Source organism: Manis javanica, chromosome 5, assembly GCF_040802235.1.
Source record: "Manis javanica isolate MJ-LG chromosome 5, MJ_LKY, whole genome shotgun sequence".
Classification (NCBI taxonomy): Eukaryota; Metazoa; Chordata; class Mammalia; order Pholidota; family Manidae; genus Manis; species Manis javanica.
In genome coordinates, this window is record NC_133160.1 from 79,115,469 (window position 1) to 79,132,672 (window position 17,204).

The window sequence follows — 17,204 nt, forward strand, 5'->3', positions numbered from 1 at the left end:
ATGATCCATCATTGCACAGCAGTTCTTGATTTTAGTGCCAATATAAGGTAGTAAAAAGTTTTGATTCACTGATGTTGACAACCGGAAGTCTATAGGAAGTAATAGCCCCTGACAGAATACATTTCTGTTAACATAGGGACACTTTTCTTCCTCCCAACTTTGCTCTTAGGAAGAGATTAGGTACATTTGACTTTGAGCCTGAAATACCTGCCCACCAGCAGGTCTTAAAGTGAAGTGTAAAATCTCTACCCACTTCCCCCAACCCCACACTCCACCACAAAGAATAACCACTGTGGTTATTTTTATTGTAAAAGTATTCTCTACTTTAAAAGTATTCTTAAGAAATATCAGTTCCACAGCCCATGAACAATACTTTAAAGGACCATAACAAGTTAGCCTTTTGAAACTTGTGTTTCTTTTGAACAGTTAAAATGTCTGCCTCCCAAATAGGCAAGATTTTTTGGTGTGGCCCATTAAGTTAATAAACAGTCCAGAATTCTTAAATTTGTGTACCTTTTATCTCCTCGTGAACTTCCAGCAATTCCTCAAGTCCAGACTTCACGTCACCTTCTCTAGGAAGTCTGCCTTGATCACCATGGGCCCAAGGAAATGTCCCCCCGCCGCCTGCCCAGTGTGTCCATGGGACTTAGGTGTGCAGTGCTCACCACATCTAAGTGACCACCATCCTGTTCCCTGCATGCTCGCAGTGCCCCCCCATTTCATTTGCTGTCCTCCCGCCTCCTACCTTCCACACCCCTGAGAAAATCCTACTCATTCCTAAAACTCCAGTTCACTTTTTCTCTTCAGCCTGGTTTGTGAGCAATTTGTATTGATTTCTATTTCAATATTAATTGCTGTGTTATAAGTGTTTGTGTCAAAGAATTCTTTTTAGATAAACAAATTTTTCCAAAGAAAGCTCCTTGGCCCCTTCTCTTTCTCCCAATATTTAAAATGGTATCTCTCTTTATTGAATCATATTTCTAGGATTAAAAAGAAAACTAATGTATACATGTGAACTTCTCAGTAATTTTATTTTAAAAGCTAAATAATAGTTAACACAAGCTTAATTAAGTTTTGTGAATACTGCCTGGAAGTATAGGATATGACACCTGCCTTCAAATCGTAATAATGTTTGACATGAATGTAGAAGGTGTCAAAAATTATTACAAAAGTGTTCAATTTCAGAGCCAAAGTTGGTTTTATAGGACTTGGTTAGTGTTTTGGACTTGGACGTTGGCATTTAAAAAATAAACTTCAGAGTTAGAAAAACTGGATAAACTACAGAGAATTTACCTTAGAAATAAAAAATGTATTTAAAAGGAGACTCAAAGTATTGTGGATTATCATATCATCTGCCAGAACTGGTTATACTACCTCACCCCTATCAAAGTTCTTTGCAAAAGCATTTCAGAGTCAGCCTCACATACCTTGCTAAGGCCTGGGTAGAAATTTTATATTGTTGGTGTTTTCTAGAGACTTTCCTTTCTTACTATTTAATAAATAAGAGTGGATATGTATGAAACAACAAAATTCATTAACTCACTTATTGGTTATTTTCATTATTTTTTTTCCTACAGAAAAATCTGTGACCCGGGTCTTACTGCTTTTGAGCCTGAAGCTTTGGGTAATTTAGTGGAAGGGATGGACTTTCATCGGTTCTACTTTGAAAATGGTATATTTAATCTAAATTTAATGACATAGCTTTTCTAACTTCTCTTTAAATTTCTCCAAAATTTGCAGATTATTTGGCTCTTTTCTGCAATGAGAATTTTTTACCTTAGTCCAGTATTTTGCATCATAAAAATTTTTTTTATTTGAAATGAAACAGTATGATAGGCATAAAAGTTTTGGTGTTTCAAAAAATAACCAATTTTGTATAAAAAGTAGTGTTGATTGAATACATCCATATAACTCCCAGAAATATATGCTATGACCTGTAAAATTAATTATGAAAAATTTTGAGTTTTTATAAAATATTTATGTATAGAAAAAACAAAAGAAACCACAGAATGCTGGAATTTTTGACATAGTGGAGTACTTTCAGTCATATTCAGCACTCATTTTCGAAGTAAAATGTAAATGAAGGTGAGTGATCAGAAAAATATTTTAGTTCAAATTACACGAATTTTAGTGGCCTCAGAGGAAATAGCCACACTTCAGAGAAAGTGACAAAAGAAACTCCTGAAGAAATCTTCAGGCCATCGAAAAACTTTATATCTCTTGGTCACTGAATAATGAGAATGGGTGACTGGTCAAAGTGCCAAAGGCTAGAGCCTGATGAGGGCTGCTGCTCGGTCACAGGAGAGAGCTAGAGGATCAGGACCTCTAGGTTCTCTAGCCAACGCCAACTTTTACATTTTTCCTGGATGATCACAACTGGTCTGTCATAGAATGTACTTCACTAAGAAGAGGAGTCACAGGAGGAGGTGGGAAAACAAATTCATGCCATGGCCAGACTCTTGGAGGCAGTGATCTCCATGCTTGACACTTGACCTAGTTCCCTATCCCATGTAGTTCACCAGCTAACAAAAACGACTTGACCACAGGATATCCTGTCAGCTGCTCCAGGGGTTCATTCATTAGGAAGACAGCAACCGCTCTGCGCACCTGGGTCAGGCCTTCTCCCTTCGTCTTCATATTATGGCTTCTGTTGCTAACCATTTTACATTGTAAATAAATACATATCTCCAGCTTTTCCCCAAGCAATTAAAGTTTCCAGAGTGACACACAAGTTGTCTATAAAGGGAATCAAATAAAATAATGAATGCACCTACTTTTGCTCTTTCTCTTTGCCTTTATACTTTGAACCATGCCAGGCATTCAAGTTGTACAAATAATTAGTGATTAAGTGAATGAACAGCATTCCATTCATTGACCCCAGCAGAAGTTACTGGTTTTGATTTACTTTACATGGAAACTAAGTTCTGTTATTTCATGGTTTTCTCTTCCAGCTTTGTCCAAAAGCAATAAGCCAATCCACACTATCATCCTGAACCCGCACGTACATCTGGTTGGTGACGATGCTGCCTGCATAGCATACATTAGACTCACACAGTACATGGATGGCAGCGGGATGCCAAAGACGATGCAGTCAGAAGAGACCCGGGTGTGGCACCGCCGGGATGGAAAGTGGCAGAATGTTCATTTTCATCGCTCTGGGTCGCCAACAGTACCCATCAAGTAAATATTTCCAGGCTGTCAGCTTCTTTGTTAATGTGCCCACAGTCAGCCTCTTTTACTTACTTCATTGTTAATAGCATGGCACATGTTATCTCATGCTAGTGGTCTGTTACGTTGGTGGGAATAAGTGTTTCATGAGAGATGGTCTATAATTCTCTAGAAAAATCAATCAGACCAGCCATCTGTGGGTTGAAACCGGCCATAGTACAGTATGCAAATATTTTGAATAGAAACTGGAGGATATCCTGCCAAGCTGATTTCTCTGAAGGTTAAATCATGGCGATCAAGAAATAAGGCAAACTGACTTCATTGTTACCAATGGCAGGGGAAAGGGCTTAGGGCAGCAAGGGGGGATAGGAAGGAATTTCTGTAACAGCCAATAGCAGGAGCTTATCTTATAGATGATCTACTGAGCTCAGTTACAGATACAGTGTTTAAAATGCAAATATCAGGCATTTCAGTGTCTTTCTCATTACACCACGCTACCTCAGATACTATGTTTGCTCTTCTAATCAATAGACAAACTTATTGGGTATCTCCAACATGCTTAGCTTGTGCCAGACAAAATGCAAGGTAATTTAAAAGACACTGCCTTCAAGGAACTTGTATTCTAGTTTAGAAAACAACTTATCAAAGAGAAAACTGTAAAGTTCATAGTCACCTTTGGAGTAGACTAGAATAAATGACCAGTGTAGCAAACCATTTATAATAGTTTGGAAGGACACCTTGTGTAGAAGCATATACCTTGCACAAGCTCTTAAATGATAAGTAGATGAGAGCAAAGGGAAGATGGTTCAAGCTCAAGAAACATCTGAGAAGCTCAATGCCAGGGTTAGCTCCCTGGAGGATTGTGGGTATGGAAGGCTGGCTCCGGCTGGAGTAAAGAGACTGATGGGAAATAAAGTTGATTCAGTGAAGTGGGGTGAGATGAAAACAAGAAAGGGAGCTTAGTAGGCTCAGTAGAAGCTTGGCCCACTGCTTATCTTGTTCCAAATTCTCTTACCAGGATCACCTGTTAATATTTGGGAGTATGAGATGGGGAGTCACGTTCATACAAACAGCCATTCAACTCCAATGAATTAATGAAAAATCTTAGTTTAATAATGTACCACAGTGATTTTCAAAGGCCTTCTCTATAGCCTTAATAACTATGTATCACTGTTGGAATTGTGAAAAGTGGGTCAGCAAGGAAAAAAAAAGATAGCTATTGTTTTTAGAATGAATTTGAATCTATGTAATTAAGAGAAAGACAAAAGGAATATAATAATGAAGACACCATTTTTCTGTGTCTGTTTTTTACCCCAAAGAGGTACACACAAATCACCAGTTTATATAGAGGGGATGACATTCATACAGTACAAGAGGGGTAGGCTCTTCTACAGTTCCCTGAAGCCTATTTAAGAAAACTTCATTTTATGCCAGCTGGCTTAAGTGGGGCTTCTCTTAATAGGCCATCCTGTATTCCAAATGGGAAAGAAAACTCAGGAAGCACCTCTTTGTGGCAAAACATCTAAGGCCTGAAAACCATTCCCATGTGGGTCTTGTAAGTAACATCCTGCTCCACGATACTCTGTGAATGGAGCTAACGACTGCCAAGCTGCATGGCTGTTTTTCTTCCCTTTGAGGGTATTTTCTCTTGCATTATATTCAATGAAAAACATAAAAGGTCTTTGAAATTTCACATTTTTTGCATGAACTCTTGAGTCTAATGTTTGGCCCCATTTTTGTAGCATAACTCTTACTTAAAAGGGAATAAGCACTGAGAAGAGCCTGTCTTCTGCATATGGGCTGTGGCACTTTAGAGGGTCTAGGGGTTCTTACATCAAAGGCCATTTACATCTAGGTCCATTCAGACAACTCTCAATTACCCAGGCCTAATTTGTATCAAGTTCTAGGATCCTTTGGTGTCTTATTTTTCAGGAGGTTACAATTCCTGTTACATACTTGGCTAAGGTTAATATGAATTAATTTGCTGTGCCTGACTGAGTATAATGGTATTTGACCATGAGGACAGGCCATAGGAGGAAGTGAAGCTGAAATTTAAAACTCACAAAGTGGGTAATTCCAGAGGATAATTGGAAGTTGACTGTAATTAAATTCATGCCTGTGTTGTTTCTGTACTTTGATTAGAAGGATTCAGATGCCATTATGAATATTTTCCCCATTCAAAGCATTGAACCTTGTCAGAGCTTTTAAGAACAAGTGCTCCCAGCTGTTGATTTAAAGAAAAAGAGGCTACTTGAGGCTATTATCCTTGTTAAATAGACTCCCTGAGAAATCAAACCTAGAAGTTAAAGAATAATGACAAAAGCTAAGGATGAACTTAAAATTTTAGTCAACTTCAACCAAATGATAATATTCATTTATTAATTTGTCTAGGAAGCATGAATGCTTAAAATACTCATCTAGATTGAATAATGTGATTGAGCCCTGAGTCCCTGTCTCAGCTAGCTCTGTGTGGACAAACTGACAGATAATTCATACTGATTTCCTGTTTTAATATTGTCTCTGTTTAACATTGTATATTTTACCTTTTGATGATTGCCAGTATGTCTCATATATTAATATTCTATTAATTTAGCTGAGTTATAGAATTGTAGCCTAGTCACATCTTTGGCAAAACAATTTGACAATGTTTTGTAAAACAGTGTAACTCATTTCTCCCTCTCCACTTTCTCCTTTCAGCTAAATATCAACAGTGCCACTTCTGCATTCTCTGTTCTCAAGGCACCTGGATGGTAACCCTGGGCCGTCCTCTCCTCCTCTTCATGCATGTTTCTGAATGCATGAAGTTGTGAAGGTCCTACATGTAATGCATACGTGATACATCATCTTGTCACATATTCCTTCCTATACATTGTTTACACTTCAACTCTGGGGATGTTCCGTGCAGACTTAAATTACTGTTGGCAAACAGTAAGGGGAGGTCAGACAAAAATATTCCACAATGTTCCAAGTACAACCTTTTCATCAAGTTTCTCTGTTCATGCCAAGATATAACAGACTTCAAAATTATGGTCTCAAAATTGTAAGAGAAATGTAAAATTTTTAAAACTCTTTGGTGTTAATCTGTTTTGGCTCTTAAACCAAAAAAGGTAAAAAAGAAAAGAAAAAAACCTTCAGTTCCCTGGTGTGATCCTGGTTGAAAATGGTCTTTTCACTGAAAGCTTTGTTATTGTTTGATGAAATGGGTTGATATGTGAGAAAATCATGTAGGAATGTGGAGGTGAGAATCAGTTGATTTGCTACTATCTAATGTCATTTTTGGTCAAACTGTGTAAACTGGAAATGTCACATTATTTCTGAGTTTGATCATTTTGGGTATACTCACACTGTCTGGGGGATTCACTGAGATGAATTTTTTGTTCCTTCCACAAACCAGTGCTGTTTTCTTCTTCTTATCCTATTTCTTTGTTCTTGCTTGCTACCTATTCTATTTTCTGTTTTTTTCCATTCTTTGTCTTCTTCTTATCTGTTAGTGTGTGAGAAAACTAAGATTTGCATAATGAAAGTAAAATAAAAATCAAGGCCTTTTGGAGGTAACTAAACTTTGGAGGTAGCATTTTTGAAAATGTCAAGATTTTAAAGGTTTTTAATTCTGCTTAAGCTCTAGTTTGGATATAGGGATCCAGACTATGTTGGAGGCATTAGAGGTGTTCAAACTTAGGACAGAAGCAAGTCTGTTCCTAGCGCCCCTGCACTGTTTCTTCCTGACTGGGGCAGTTGCCGGGAGAATACCATGCTGGTAGAGGGTCGGGGTTTTGTGCACATGTGTGGATATCTGCCTTGTGGAAGGGGCCCCTCCTGCGTCATCACTGGCTAGTTTTCTAAAGTTAGGCCTGCAAATGTTTTCCATTCCCTGTGACTTGTGCTTTCTTAACTTCTCTCTTGTGTCAGGGTAACATTATCTTCCATCGAGGAGTTAGGATTTTTCCAGTTTATAAAAAAGGGTGGGGGTGGGTTGTGCTTCTCATTTCTTCTTTGTTTATTCAATTCCAGTGAGGGTTTTTTCTCATCCCTGAAATGCTTTATAGTGCATGTTATCTGCAACAACCTTATTTTAACAATAGCAATTCACAATCCTCAGAAGCCTATTTTTAAAGCAGAAGCAAAAAACAAAAGAAAACCTCCCTTTTTTCTCTCATTTTCACCTTTCTGTGTTGATTACTAATCACATTCGATGTTATTGCTAGTGGATGTATGGTAGTTGGATTGAAGCTTTTCTGATAATTATTACACAATTTAAAACAATATATATTTAAAATAAATATATACAGTAATGTATTGAGCCATGTAAACCTGCCAATGAGATCTGTGAAAAAGTAATGGCCTCATTTTTTCCCTTTTTAATTTCTTAACCTTTTTGTGAAATGGCTATACGTGGCATACATGTATTTTAAAAAAAGAATAGGTATAGAGTTTTTTTTTACACTTTTAACTTAGCATGTGGTGTTGAAATATTACTGTAGATCAAGTTTGTCTTCCGCACTAAGTTGTGAGGAAATTGTGATTTGTTCTCTCCACCACAATTGATTACACATTTACTATCTTCTATCATTTTGAAACACTGCAGATTACCATGGGACACTGTATATATTTCTTGCCATAATGGTAAATGACTGATTGATATATTTAAGAGTTAATAAATTTGTGATTTCTGCTGACAGTGTGTCCATCTTCATTTCTTAAGAGGTACTGTACATATGCACACAAGGTGCTAACCAGGGCCGACACCAGTGCGTCCTGCTGGGCTCTCATCAGTACTTGACATTTGATGTAAAGTTATCGAGCTGTACTTCCTTTTAAGAATGTACTTGGTCTCTAACAGCAACTTACTGTATGCACAAAATACTCTCTCCTAGGAAAATTTTTCTGAAAACAAGAGTTAAAACAAGAGTCCTAAAGTTTCTAAATGTGCCCTCTGATCTATCCTTCACATGGCTGCTAGGATGTTCCCTTTTTAGCCCAAATCAGATTGTACAACACTTGAGGGCTACCTTCAGTATAAAGGCAAGTACATTATCTCCTTCCTGCTGCTCCTCAGTCTGAGTGCACAGAAATAGTCAACATCTCTCCATTTACTAAGAGCACTACACATCTGTTCATGTTGGTCAGTCACATACAGTTCCTTACCTGTATTCTTCCCCTTCATCAGCCTCTTACTGATTCAATGTAGAGTGCTGTGCATTCCAGCAGCCCTCCCCAAACCACGCTCGAAGCGCGCTCCCTCCCACAGTGCTCACCTACTAGTTTGCATCTACCTCTCCTGCTAACCACACTGCTTTGAAGGTACATTTTTATTTGTGTCTCCTGTTCTAGGGTATAATGCCTCTATGGGTGAGAGTTGTATAATCATCTTTGCATCTCTAAACTCACATGAGGACCAGGAAGGGAGAAGTTAATAGTTTTGAACTGTGGCCAGACCATAAATGGGAACCTCAAGATATACTCAGAGCCAAACATTAACCCCAGGCCTGTCACTATTATCTCTGCCGCTCTAAGCAGTTGCCTTTTCCTTTGAACCTTAGTTTCCACATGTGTAAAATGAGAACATACCAACTTTTAATAAGGCTATTGTGAGGATTAGCGATAATGGGTACAGAGTACCTAGAAGACTATTTGGTAGCTGATACTAAATGGCAGCAGCTGTTAACAGGTCTCATCACCAGTAGTTGTTGATATTCCCATTTGTCCTTACTAGTCCTTCTCAGAGAAGCAGACCACCCTTTTTTTGCCAAGAACTGCTCTCTTTATGTAGGTATACTGATAGTCCAAAGGATTTATCAAGCATCACAGCAAGAAAATGAGAAATAGAGGTAGTCATCTAACCAGAAACAGGAAAAATGAAATGGAATTAATCAGTACATTCCAGAAAAATTCTCAAGGAATCATTACCCAGAAGTACCCAAAATTTTGAATCTCTGTATAAATAGAAAAGCATTATATATAAAGTAAGGGTAAACATAGAAGGCATGACCTTTGATTTCATTAAATAAAATTTTACTCCTACGAATGTTTCAGTTTTCATGTTCTCGTTTGTCAGACTAAAAAAAAGTGAGACTGTGTAAACTGATAATGAACAACTGCAGATTAGACCAAGTGGCCACCTTGGCTGCTGATACAGCCACACGAGGTCCTTACAGTATTCCTACTTTTCTATCAAACAAAACCAGTTCTCAAAAGTAAGCTAAGATGTTCTCCCTCTGATAAAAATTGAGCTTAAGAAGTCATCTTACCCCAAGAAGATTCACATTTTAAAAGTTTTTACTGCTTTACCACAGAAGCCAATCTCCTGATTTTATATTAAAAAATGTTTTTAGTTTTTTTTTAATATTGCCAACATTTTTAAATTGGGTATTTCATAGAAAAGTTATGATTTCTGGCTTCATTTGAACAATTCCAAGGTTCTGCCACACACGTCCTGTGCGCACTCTGGCACAGTCAGAAAAGCTGGTGCTGCTCGTGGCGGGGCGCAGGTGGTAGGGGGCACCTGGCCCACGGATGCTGCACTCCTGTTAGCTGCTGCTGGCTGCTGTGGGCGCTGGAGTTTTGACCCCTTCTTACGTCAGAGAGCACCTGTGTGGGCCCCTCGGCCCTCAGTGTACGAACAGGTACAGGAGTTTGCAGCCACCTTCCTGTTGGGCCTCTCCAGCTGAATACCCAAATTATTTTGACTTCAACAAGAGAATTCAGATCCTCAAAAATGAACCTACAGCACAAAAGTTTTCTAAGGTATGTTTGATATATTAAAAGAAGATCAGCTGCAGTTTTCATATAAAGTGATTTTATTTATCCCAAAGTCTTGAATGACCAAGAACTGTGAGATAATTTTTATTACTGGGTTTATATAGCCAGTACAGGATAAAATTGTAAACTGTTTATACAAGTCCTAGCAATGTTCCATCTGTAACTGGATGTTTATAAATCGCTTCTGGGGGAGCAGGGGTGGTGGTGACTCAGTGACTAACACATCATATCATCTGAACTTAATCTAAATGACAACCCCCTAGCTGCTTTCCCCCTTCTCACCCGCTTGGTAACCCACAACCATGGTTACAGCCCCCGTCTGCTTGGGCCATGCGCCCTTGCCTGCAGCTGAATGCAGCTGGAGAAAAGCGCACACTCCTGCCGGCAAGCCGCGCTCTGCGCTTGGGGCCCCGCCCCTCCTCCAACGGGATCCTTACAGCCACTCCGGAGCCGTATTTCCCTAGTCCATTCTCTCACACGCTGACCAAATAGGCAAACTTTCTTTACTTTCCTCCACCTCTAGCTATTCTTCCCTCCTCCTCAGTCTGCTGAGGACTTTGCTTCTTATCCTGAATGTGATGAAGCAATCTCTGCGCCCCTACCACCCTGCCTCTCTTGCTGCAGGTGAATAACTCATGCACTGGGCAAAGGCCAGCACCCAGCCCCTCATACCTACTCCCGGGTGTTGCCTGAGCAGCGCTGCCCCCTCGCCCTATTCTCAGTCATTTCCTCTGCACGAGGCTCTCCCAAACATACCCTATTTCTTGCCTTTACAGCCAGACTCCTTGAAAGGGCTGCCTGTATTTGGTATCTGTGATTTCTCTTCTCCTATTCCTCTTAAACACACTCCAGTTACCCTTACCACTCCACAAGTTTTTCCCAAAGCCGCTGATGACCACCATGCTGTTGATGCCAAGGATCAATTCTCCGTCCTCATTTGACTTGATCTCTGAGCATCTGACACAGTTGTTTACTGCCTCAATCTTGAAATACATTCTTCTCTTGTCTTTAAGACAATACACTTCCTGATTTTCTTCCTGCTCTTCTAGATGCTTCTTCCCACTCTCTAACTGGTCCATTTTTATCAAAGTTTTAAATATTGGAACTCTTTTTTCTATCTTCAGTCATTCCCAGAATAATTGTATCCAGTACCAATAGCTTTAGATTATGTAAATTAATGATTCTCAATTATCTATCTCTAGTCTGGATCATTCCCCTAACCTCCAAACATATGGATCCAACTGACCATTTGAAATCCGCATTGCAGATCTAGTGGGCATCTCAAATTAAAAAGTCCAAAACGTAGGTCTTGAGGGTCTGTGCCAAAACCTGCTCCCTTTAAGTCCTTTCCATATCTTGAGAACTGGCTACTCAATTCTTCCTTTAATCAGGCCAGATTTCCTGGTGTCTTTCTTAATTCTTGTTTGCAGTGATGTCACCTTTACCTTTAAAATATAACCAGAACATGACCACCTCTCACAATGCCCTGTGTTATCTCCATGGAATCAAATAACCACCGTATTCTCTGTACAGTTGGAACCTTCTCCTAACTGGGCTCTCAGCTTCTTCTCTTGCCTGTCTTTACTCTCAACGCAGCAGCTAGACTGAGCTTGTTGAAATCTTAGACAAACATTTCATTTCTCTGCACAGACCCACCCAATAGTTTCCCTTACCGCTCCAAGTAAAAACCAAAGTCCTTAGAGTGCCTGTGAGGCCCATCCTGATGCGAATCCCCAGCCTTCCAAGCTCGTCGGTGAACATGCCAGGAGTTCTCCCTCGGAGGCCTTGGGTGGGCATGCCGGGAGTGCTCCCTCGGAGGCCTTCGGTGGGCATGCCGGGAGTGCTCCCTCGGAGGCCTTCGGTGGGCATGCCGGGAGTGCTCCCTCGGAGGCCTTCGGTGGGCATGCCGGGAGTTCTCCCTCGGAGGCCTTGGGTGGGCATGCCGGGAGTGCTCCCTCAGAGGCCTTGGGTGGGCATGCCGGGAGTGCTCCCTCGGAGGCCTGTGCACTGCCTGGAACACTCTTCCTAGAGATCCAAGGGGCTAGTCTCCTTTGCTTTTTATTTCTTTACAAAATTAAGTCACTTTCGCAGTAAAGCTTTCACTGGCCATCTCATCTAAGACTTCAAACTCAACTCTCCCACTGGACACCCTATATCCTCCTTCCCATTTTTCTCCTTAGCAATTACTATTTAAGATAAATAAAATGAGGAAAGCAATACATCATTTATCAATCCTCCTCTCCAGTAAAATATACACCCTGAGAGCAAGGATTTCTTCCTCTCTTGCTCACATGCATTCCCAGCTCCTAGAATAGTATCTGAAACATAGTACGTGTTTAAATATTTATAGTTGAGCAAATAATAAATTGCTCTCCTCTGTTATAGTTAGAAAAGCTGAGTCTTCCAGCCCACATATGAGTTGCCTCAGAGCAAACCCCAGGGTTGAAAATTGCCTACATAATAATTAATTGGAAAAAAAAAAAAAAGGAAAGAAAGAAATTCTGCTGTAGTTAGGGAACAAACTTCCAGCACCAATGCACATATTTGGACCTCTTTTTAGGCCACAAAGAATAGAAAACTGAATTCCAAATGTCTTAAAAAGGAAAAAAAAACACTACTTCCCAAAAAGAGCTGAGCTAGCACCAGGGTTGTTTATTTCAGTGACTCAGTAACACAAAAAAAGGACCCAGATTCTTTCTGTTGTCCAGCTCACCCTTCCAGGAGTGTAAACTTTATACTCCAGGTTAAGAAGCCTCACAGCCCTTAAATTATATGACTTTATGCCTAATGTCACATCCAGACAAGACACCATCCAATGAAAGAGGGCATGCCCTCTGTCCTCCACCCCCAGTTCTCCAGCAAGGAAGCATTTCTTGGTATCCCAGTTGGCCTAGAACTAGATCACATGCCATAGTTTGGCTTAGATGATAAAGACCTAACAGAGCTAGGGGGCAGCTGCTTTTCCTTAGACCATGGTGTTCAGGGAAGGGTGGAGACCTGGACAGACAAAAAAATGTAGGCATCTCAAATTAAAAAGTCCAAAACATAGGTCTTGAGGGTCTGTGCCAAAACCTGCTCCCTTTTAGTCTTTCTTAATTCCTATTTGAAATGATGTCACATTTACCCCTAAAATATAACCATAACATGATCATCTCGCACAGTGCCCTCTGCTGTCTGGACAGAGACTGGGTCATACTGCTTTTATTCAAGAATTTGGGAACCAACATTGTCTGGTATAGGTAAGTACCTTGGGAAAGTCAGAAAAATCTTTGTTTTTATTGTCTCTTTTAAAGCTGCTATTCTATGAAGTTAATGACAGTGTTGAAAAAATGTGAAGAAATGATCTCCTTCAAACTCTACATCTTCTCCTGTGACCCATTTTCTTTTGCTTTTGTTCCTGATGTGCCAGTCAGTCCGGTGCTGGAGAATTCTTTCACCAAAGAACTCTGGGACTAGGAGAGTTTAGTCCTTTCACTCACTTTGAAGTTCTTCCAGAAGTCCAGCCCCAGAGAGGACCCACTGAGCCAGAATTGCATCCTCCCCATCCCTAACCCAGCCCTGACCTAACTGCAAAAAAAACTTTCAAAAAACGAAGTGAAAACCACTTTGGTGCTTGAAACCATATTTAGTGGTCAAGTTTCTTCAGTTCTGCTTTTCTTATTACTTTAAATAAATAAAGTAGGAAGGGGGGTGGGGGAGTATAACAACCAAGTAAACATCAATGACCTTATTCACCATCCACCTACTTGATTCTGCCCAGAAAAATGAACAAAAGATCAAGCAGTTCAGTTACAGAACCTGTTTCCACATTATCTGAAGCAACAATTTGCTGTTGTGTGGGAAGAAGTGTTTAGCAAGTTAATCTGTGATTAAGTAGTGTCATGTGCACAATGCTTTTTGTCAGTACCATTGTTGCAGACATAGATGACTCAGAGATATCTACTGAAGATGAGGCTGATTAATCACCAGTCTTTCTTACAAAAGCCTTAATTCTCAGAATTTACCTTTCTCACATATTTGCTTTTTTAATATTTTCATCAGTACCCCTTTACCCCCAAACAAAAGAACTAAATTCTCTATTGTTCAATCTGTGGGGAAGGGACTCCCTCTAGGGCACAGAGCTAAGAGGATGAATTTAGAGTGACAATCAACTTCAAATTCCTGCATTTCCCTCTTTCAGTTCATGAGAAAATGAGCCAGTTCATCTTGAGACTGCTTTGCCGAAAGATGAAAGACTTAATATACACACATGTAAGGTCCATTGCAACTTCCTTTTATTTTTGTTCTATTGGTTGTATAAGGGTTTTCTAGAGAAAAAAAAACTATTAAGATATATGCATATATAGACAGAGATTTATTATAAGAAATTAGCTCACATGATTATGGAAGCTAAGAAGTCCCAAGATCTGCAAATGGAAAGCTGGAGACCCAGAAGAGCCAATGTTTCAATTCAAGTCCAAAGACAAAAGACCAACCGACGTCTCAGTTCAAAGCCAGCCAGGTAGGAGTAGTTCCCCCGTAGTAGCGTAAGTCAGCCTTTTGTTTCTGTTTAAGTCTTCAGTTGATTGGATGAGACCCACCACATGGAGGAGAATCATCTGCTCTACCAATGTAAATGTTAATCTCATCCAGAAACTCCCTCACAGACATACCCAGAATGTTCGACCAAATATATGGGCAACCCGTAGCCCAGTTGACACATGAAATGAATCATGCCAGTATTAGTAGTACAAAAAAGAAAAAAGACTGTCTCATTTTCAAGAACTGATAAATGGACAGCTTGTATGTGGCATCTGATCTAATAACCAATCTTATCAGTAAGAAATCCCACCAAATAGAATAGCTATTGCCAATTTTAAAACTGGAATATAAAAGAATAAATTTATGAAACCTAGAGCAATGCTTCTCAGACATTTCAGGACATTTTATACTCTTACTAATTGACAACATCAGAAAGCCATTGTTCATGTGGGTTATATTTATTGACATTTGCAATATTGGAAATTAAAACCAAGAAGGTTTTGAAACATGGTAGCATACAAACACACTATCCATTATCCATCTAGAACAATGATGGCACCATACATCATACAACCTCTAGAAAACTACTGTATTCTCAGAGAGAATAAAACAGTCAGTTAAGACCTTAGTGTTGTTATGAAAACAGTTTTGACCTCACACAATCCTTGAAAATGTCCAAGGGACCCCTCAGATGCACTTGGATCACACTGAGAACCTCTGACCCAGAGGAAGTAAGAAAAAAGTATGAAGCAACTCATCAGCAATGTAGCAATGATCCTGAAGACTTAAAAACCAGGAAACCATCTGGAATCCATTCTCCCCCAAAACATTTATGGTGATGTATATTACCATAATAAACAGTGATTAGATATGAACTAGAGAATTAATTAAAAGTTAGATGAGAACAAAGTACAGGTCATCATTGATCAAAAAGATTAGATGAAAAATAGATTTGGACAGACACAGAGGGAAAACAGCCAAACATCTAATTGACTGTATGAAAATGATACTTGTAGGATGGGGGTAAGGGAAGCAGCAGCTAAGCATCCAAAGTTATTCTAGGTCTACCAAGATGGAACACCAGGGACTTGATCTGCATCTGCCAGATACAATTTAAAAAGCAACAAAATATATAAAACAATGGTTTTCAGACACTGGATATTAAGTGCCACAGATAGCGATCTCAGACAGAAAGGAAGAAACAAAGTGAGCACTGTGATTACCCCAGTTTACTGCCTGGGGAGAATCTGCAGCCTGCAACACTGTGGGGTTTAGTAGTCCAAGCTTTGCTTAGTAGTCCCCTTGAATTGAGGAAATGGAGGAAGGAGAATGTAAAGGAAGGTCAAGGCAAGTTCACAGGACAAAGTTCCAGAAAGAAAACTGAACAGAGAATGATCTAGAGATTTTCAGAGGATCCTCCTGTAGTCTTCAGCTGAGTACTGATTAGCAAGTTTCGGGTTGGGGGGAATACTTGAAAGCCAGTCCCAGGGCCAGGAAGAGTTTGTGCTCTCACCAGAGTGCAAATCCTTGTAATTCACATGTCATTGGGTAGAGTACTAAAAGGTGTACTGACTCTATAGTGGGAGAAAATTAGCCCTTGGCTAAAGGCTTTTCTGATCCTACTTGACAGACCTTGAAACCAAGCCTCAAAAAGGATCAAAGTGTTTCCAAAGAACTGAGCTCCAGAAAAAAATTAAGAATAATTTATAGGAATACAAAATACCCAGCCAATAAATAAGATAAAATCCACTATGTCTGCATACAAAAGTCACCAGGCACGCAAAAAACATAAACCATGATGAGAAGAAAAATAAGTAAATGAAGCAGGTCCAGAAAGGACACAGATGATAAAATTGATAGCCAAAGAAATTCAAAGTTACTACATTTCATGCTCAAGAAAGTAAATATTTGATCATGTTGAATAGAAATATTCGAGTATATATAGAAAAAGATCCAAAAAAACTTCTATGTATGAAAACAATGTTTTAGATTAAAATACACTGGATGGGATTATTAGCACATTAGACACTACAAAAGGAACAGTGAACTTAAAGACTTAGCTATTGAAACTATGCAAAATAAAACATGGAAATAAAAACTGAAAAGGTATGAACAGTAATATATCAGTGTGCTATGGGCAACTTTGAGCAACCTAATAAATGTATAATTAGAATCCACAAAAAGGAGAAAAAATAGAAGGAAATTTTAAAAACCTGTGAAGACATTATTGCCAAAATTTCCAAAATTTGATTATGATATGTTTTGATGTATTTTCTTTATGGTTTTTAATGCATGGGGTTCATGGAGACAATTGCAGGGGTGGTGTCCTTGAGGCCCCAGAGTTGGGGTTGCCTTAGAGGAGATTATTGGCAGACCTTTCATATAACAGAATGAAAAATGAAGAATATTCATTCACTACAAACAGAGTAGTAGGTTATTGGATGGGCAGCATGAAATTCTCTTTGGTCCTTCTGTTTGAATTAAATAGGAAGAAAAAGGAAGGAGAAGGTAGGAGAAATTGTTGGTAGAGGGAAGAAGAAAGGAATGAGCAGGCAAGGAAAATGTTGGATTTGCAAGGCATGCTGAGAGCCCACTGGAGTTTGTGGTTACAAATAAAATATGAAATAAGTCAGAATAGCAAAATATTTTTCTCCTGTCAGGTTCATCTGCATGAGAGATGGTGTTGAGCAAATCAGTAGTTGAATTTAAGCAAGCTTAGGAAGGCAATTATCCAAGACTTCAGTTGACTGGATACA

At 39.3% G+C, this 17,204-nt stretch overlaps 1 protein-coding gene across 35 annotated transcripts in view; it reads left to right on the forward strand.

The window, feature by feature from the left end:
* Positions 1–7,844, forward strand: part of CAMK2D (calcium/calmodulin dependent protein kinase II delta) — a 308,632-nt gene extending 300,788 nt beyond the window's left edge. For 31 of the 35 annotated variants that reach the window (XM_073237126.1, XM_037001121.2, XM_037001126.2 and 28 more), the window contains 4 exons: positions 1,578–1,672; positions 2,952–3,180; positions 4,631–4,723; positions 5,866–7,844. In XM_073237126.1, the coding sequence (XP_073093227.1) occupies positions 1,578–1,672; positions 2,952–3,180; positions 4,631–4,694 (388 nt within the window). In that variant the 3' untranslated portion in view covers positions 4,695–4,723; positions 5,866–7,844. Of the gene's footprint in view, positions 1–1,577; positions 1,673–2,951; positions 3,185–4,630; positions 4,724–5,865 lie in introns of those variants that run through there. The other 4 variants (XM_073237125.1, XM_073237143.1, XM_073237139.1 and 1 more) reach the window with 2 other exon arrangements.
* Positions 7,845–17,204: the final 9,360 nt, after the last annotated feature.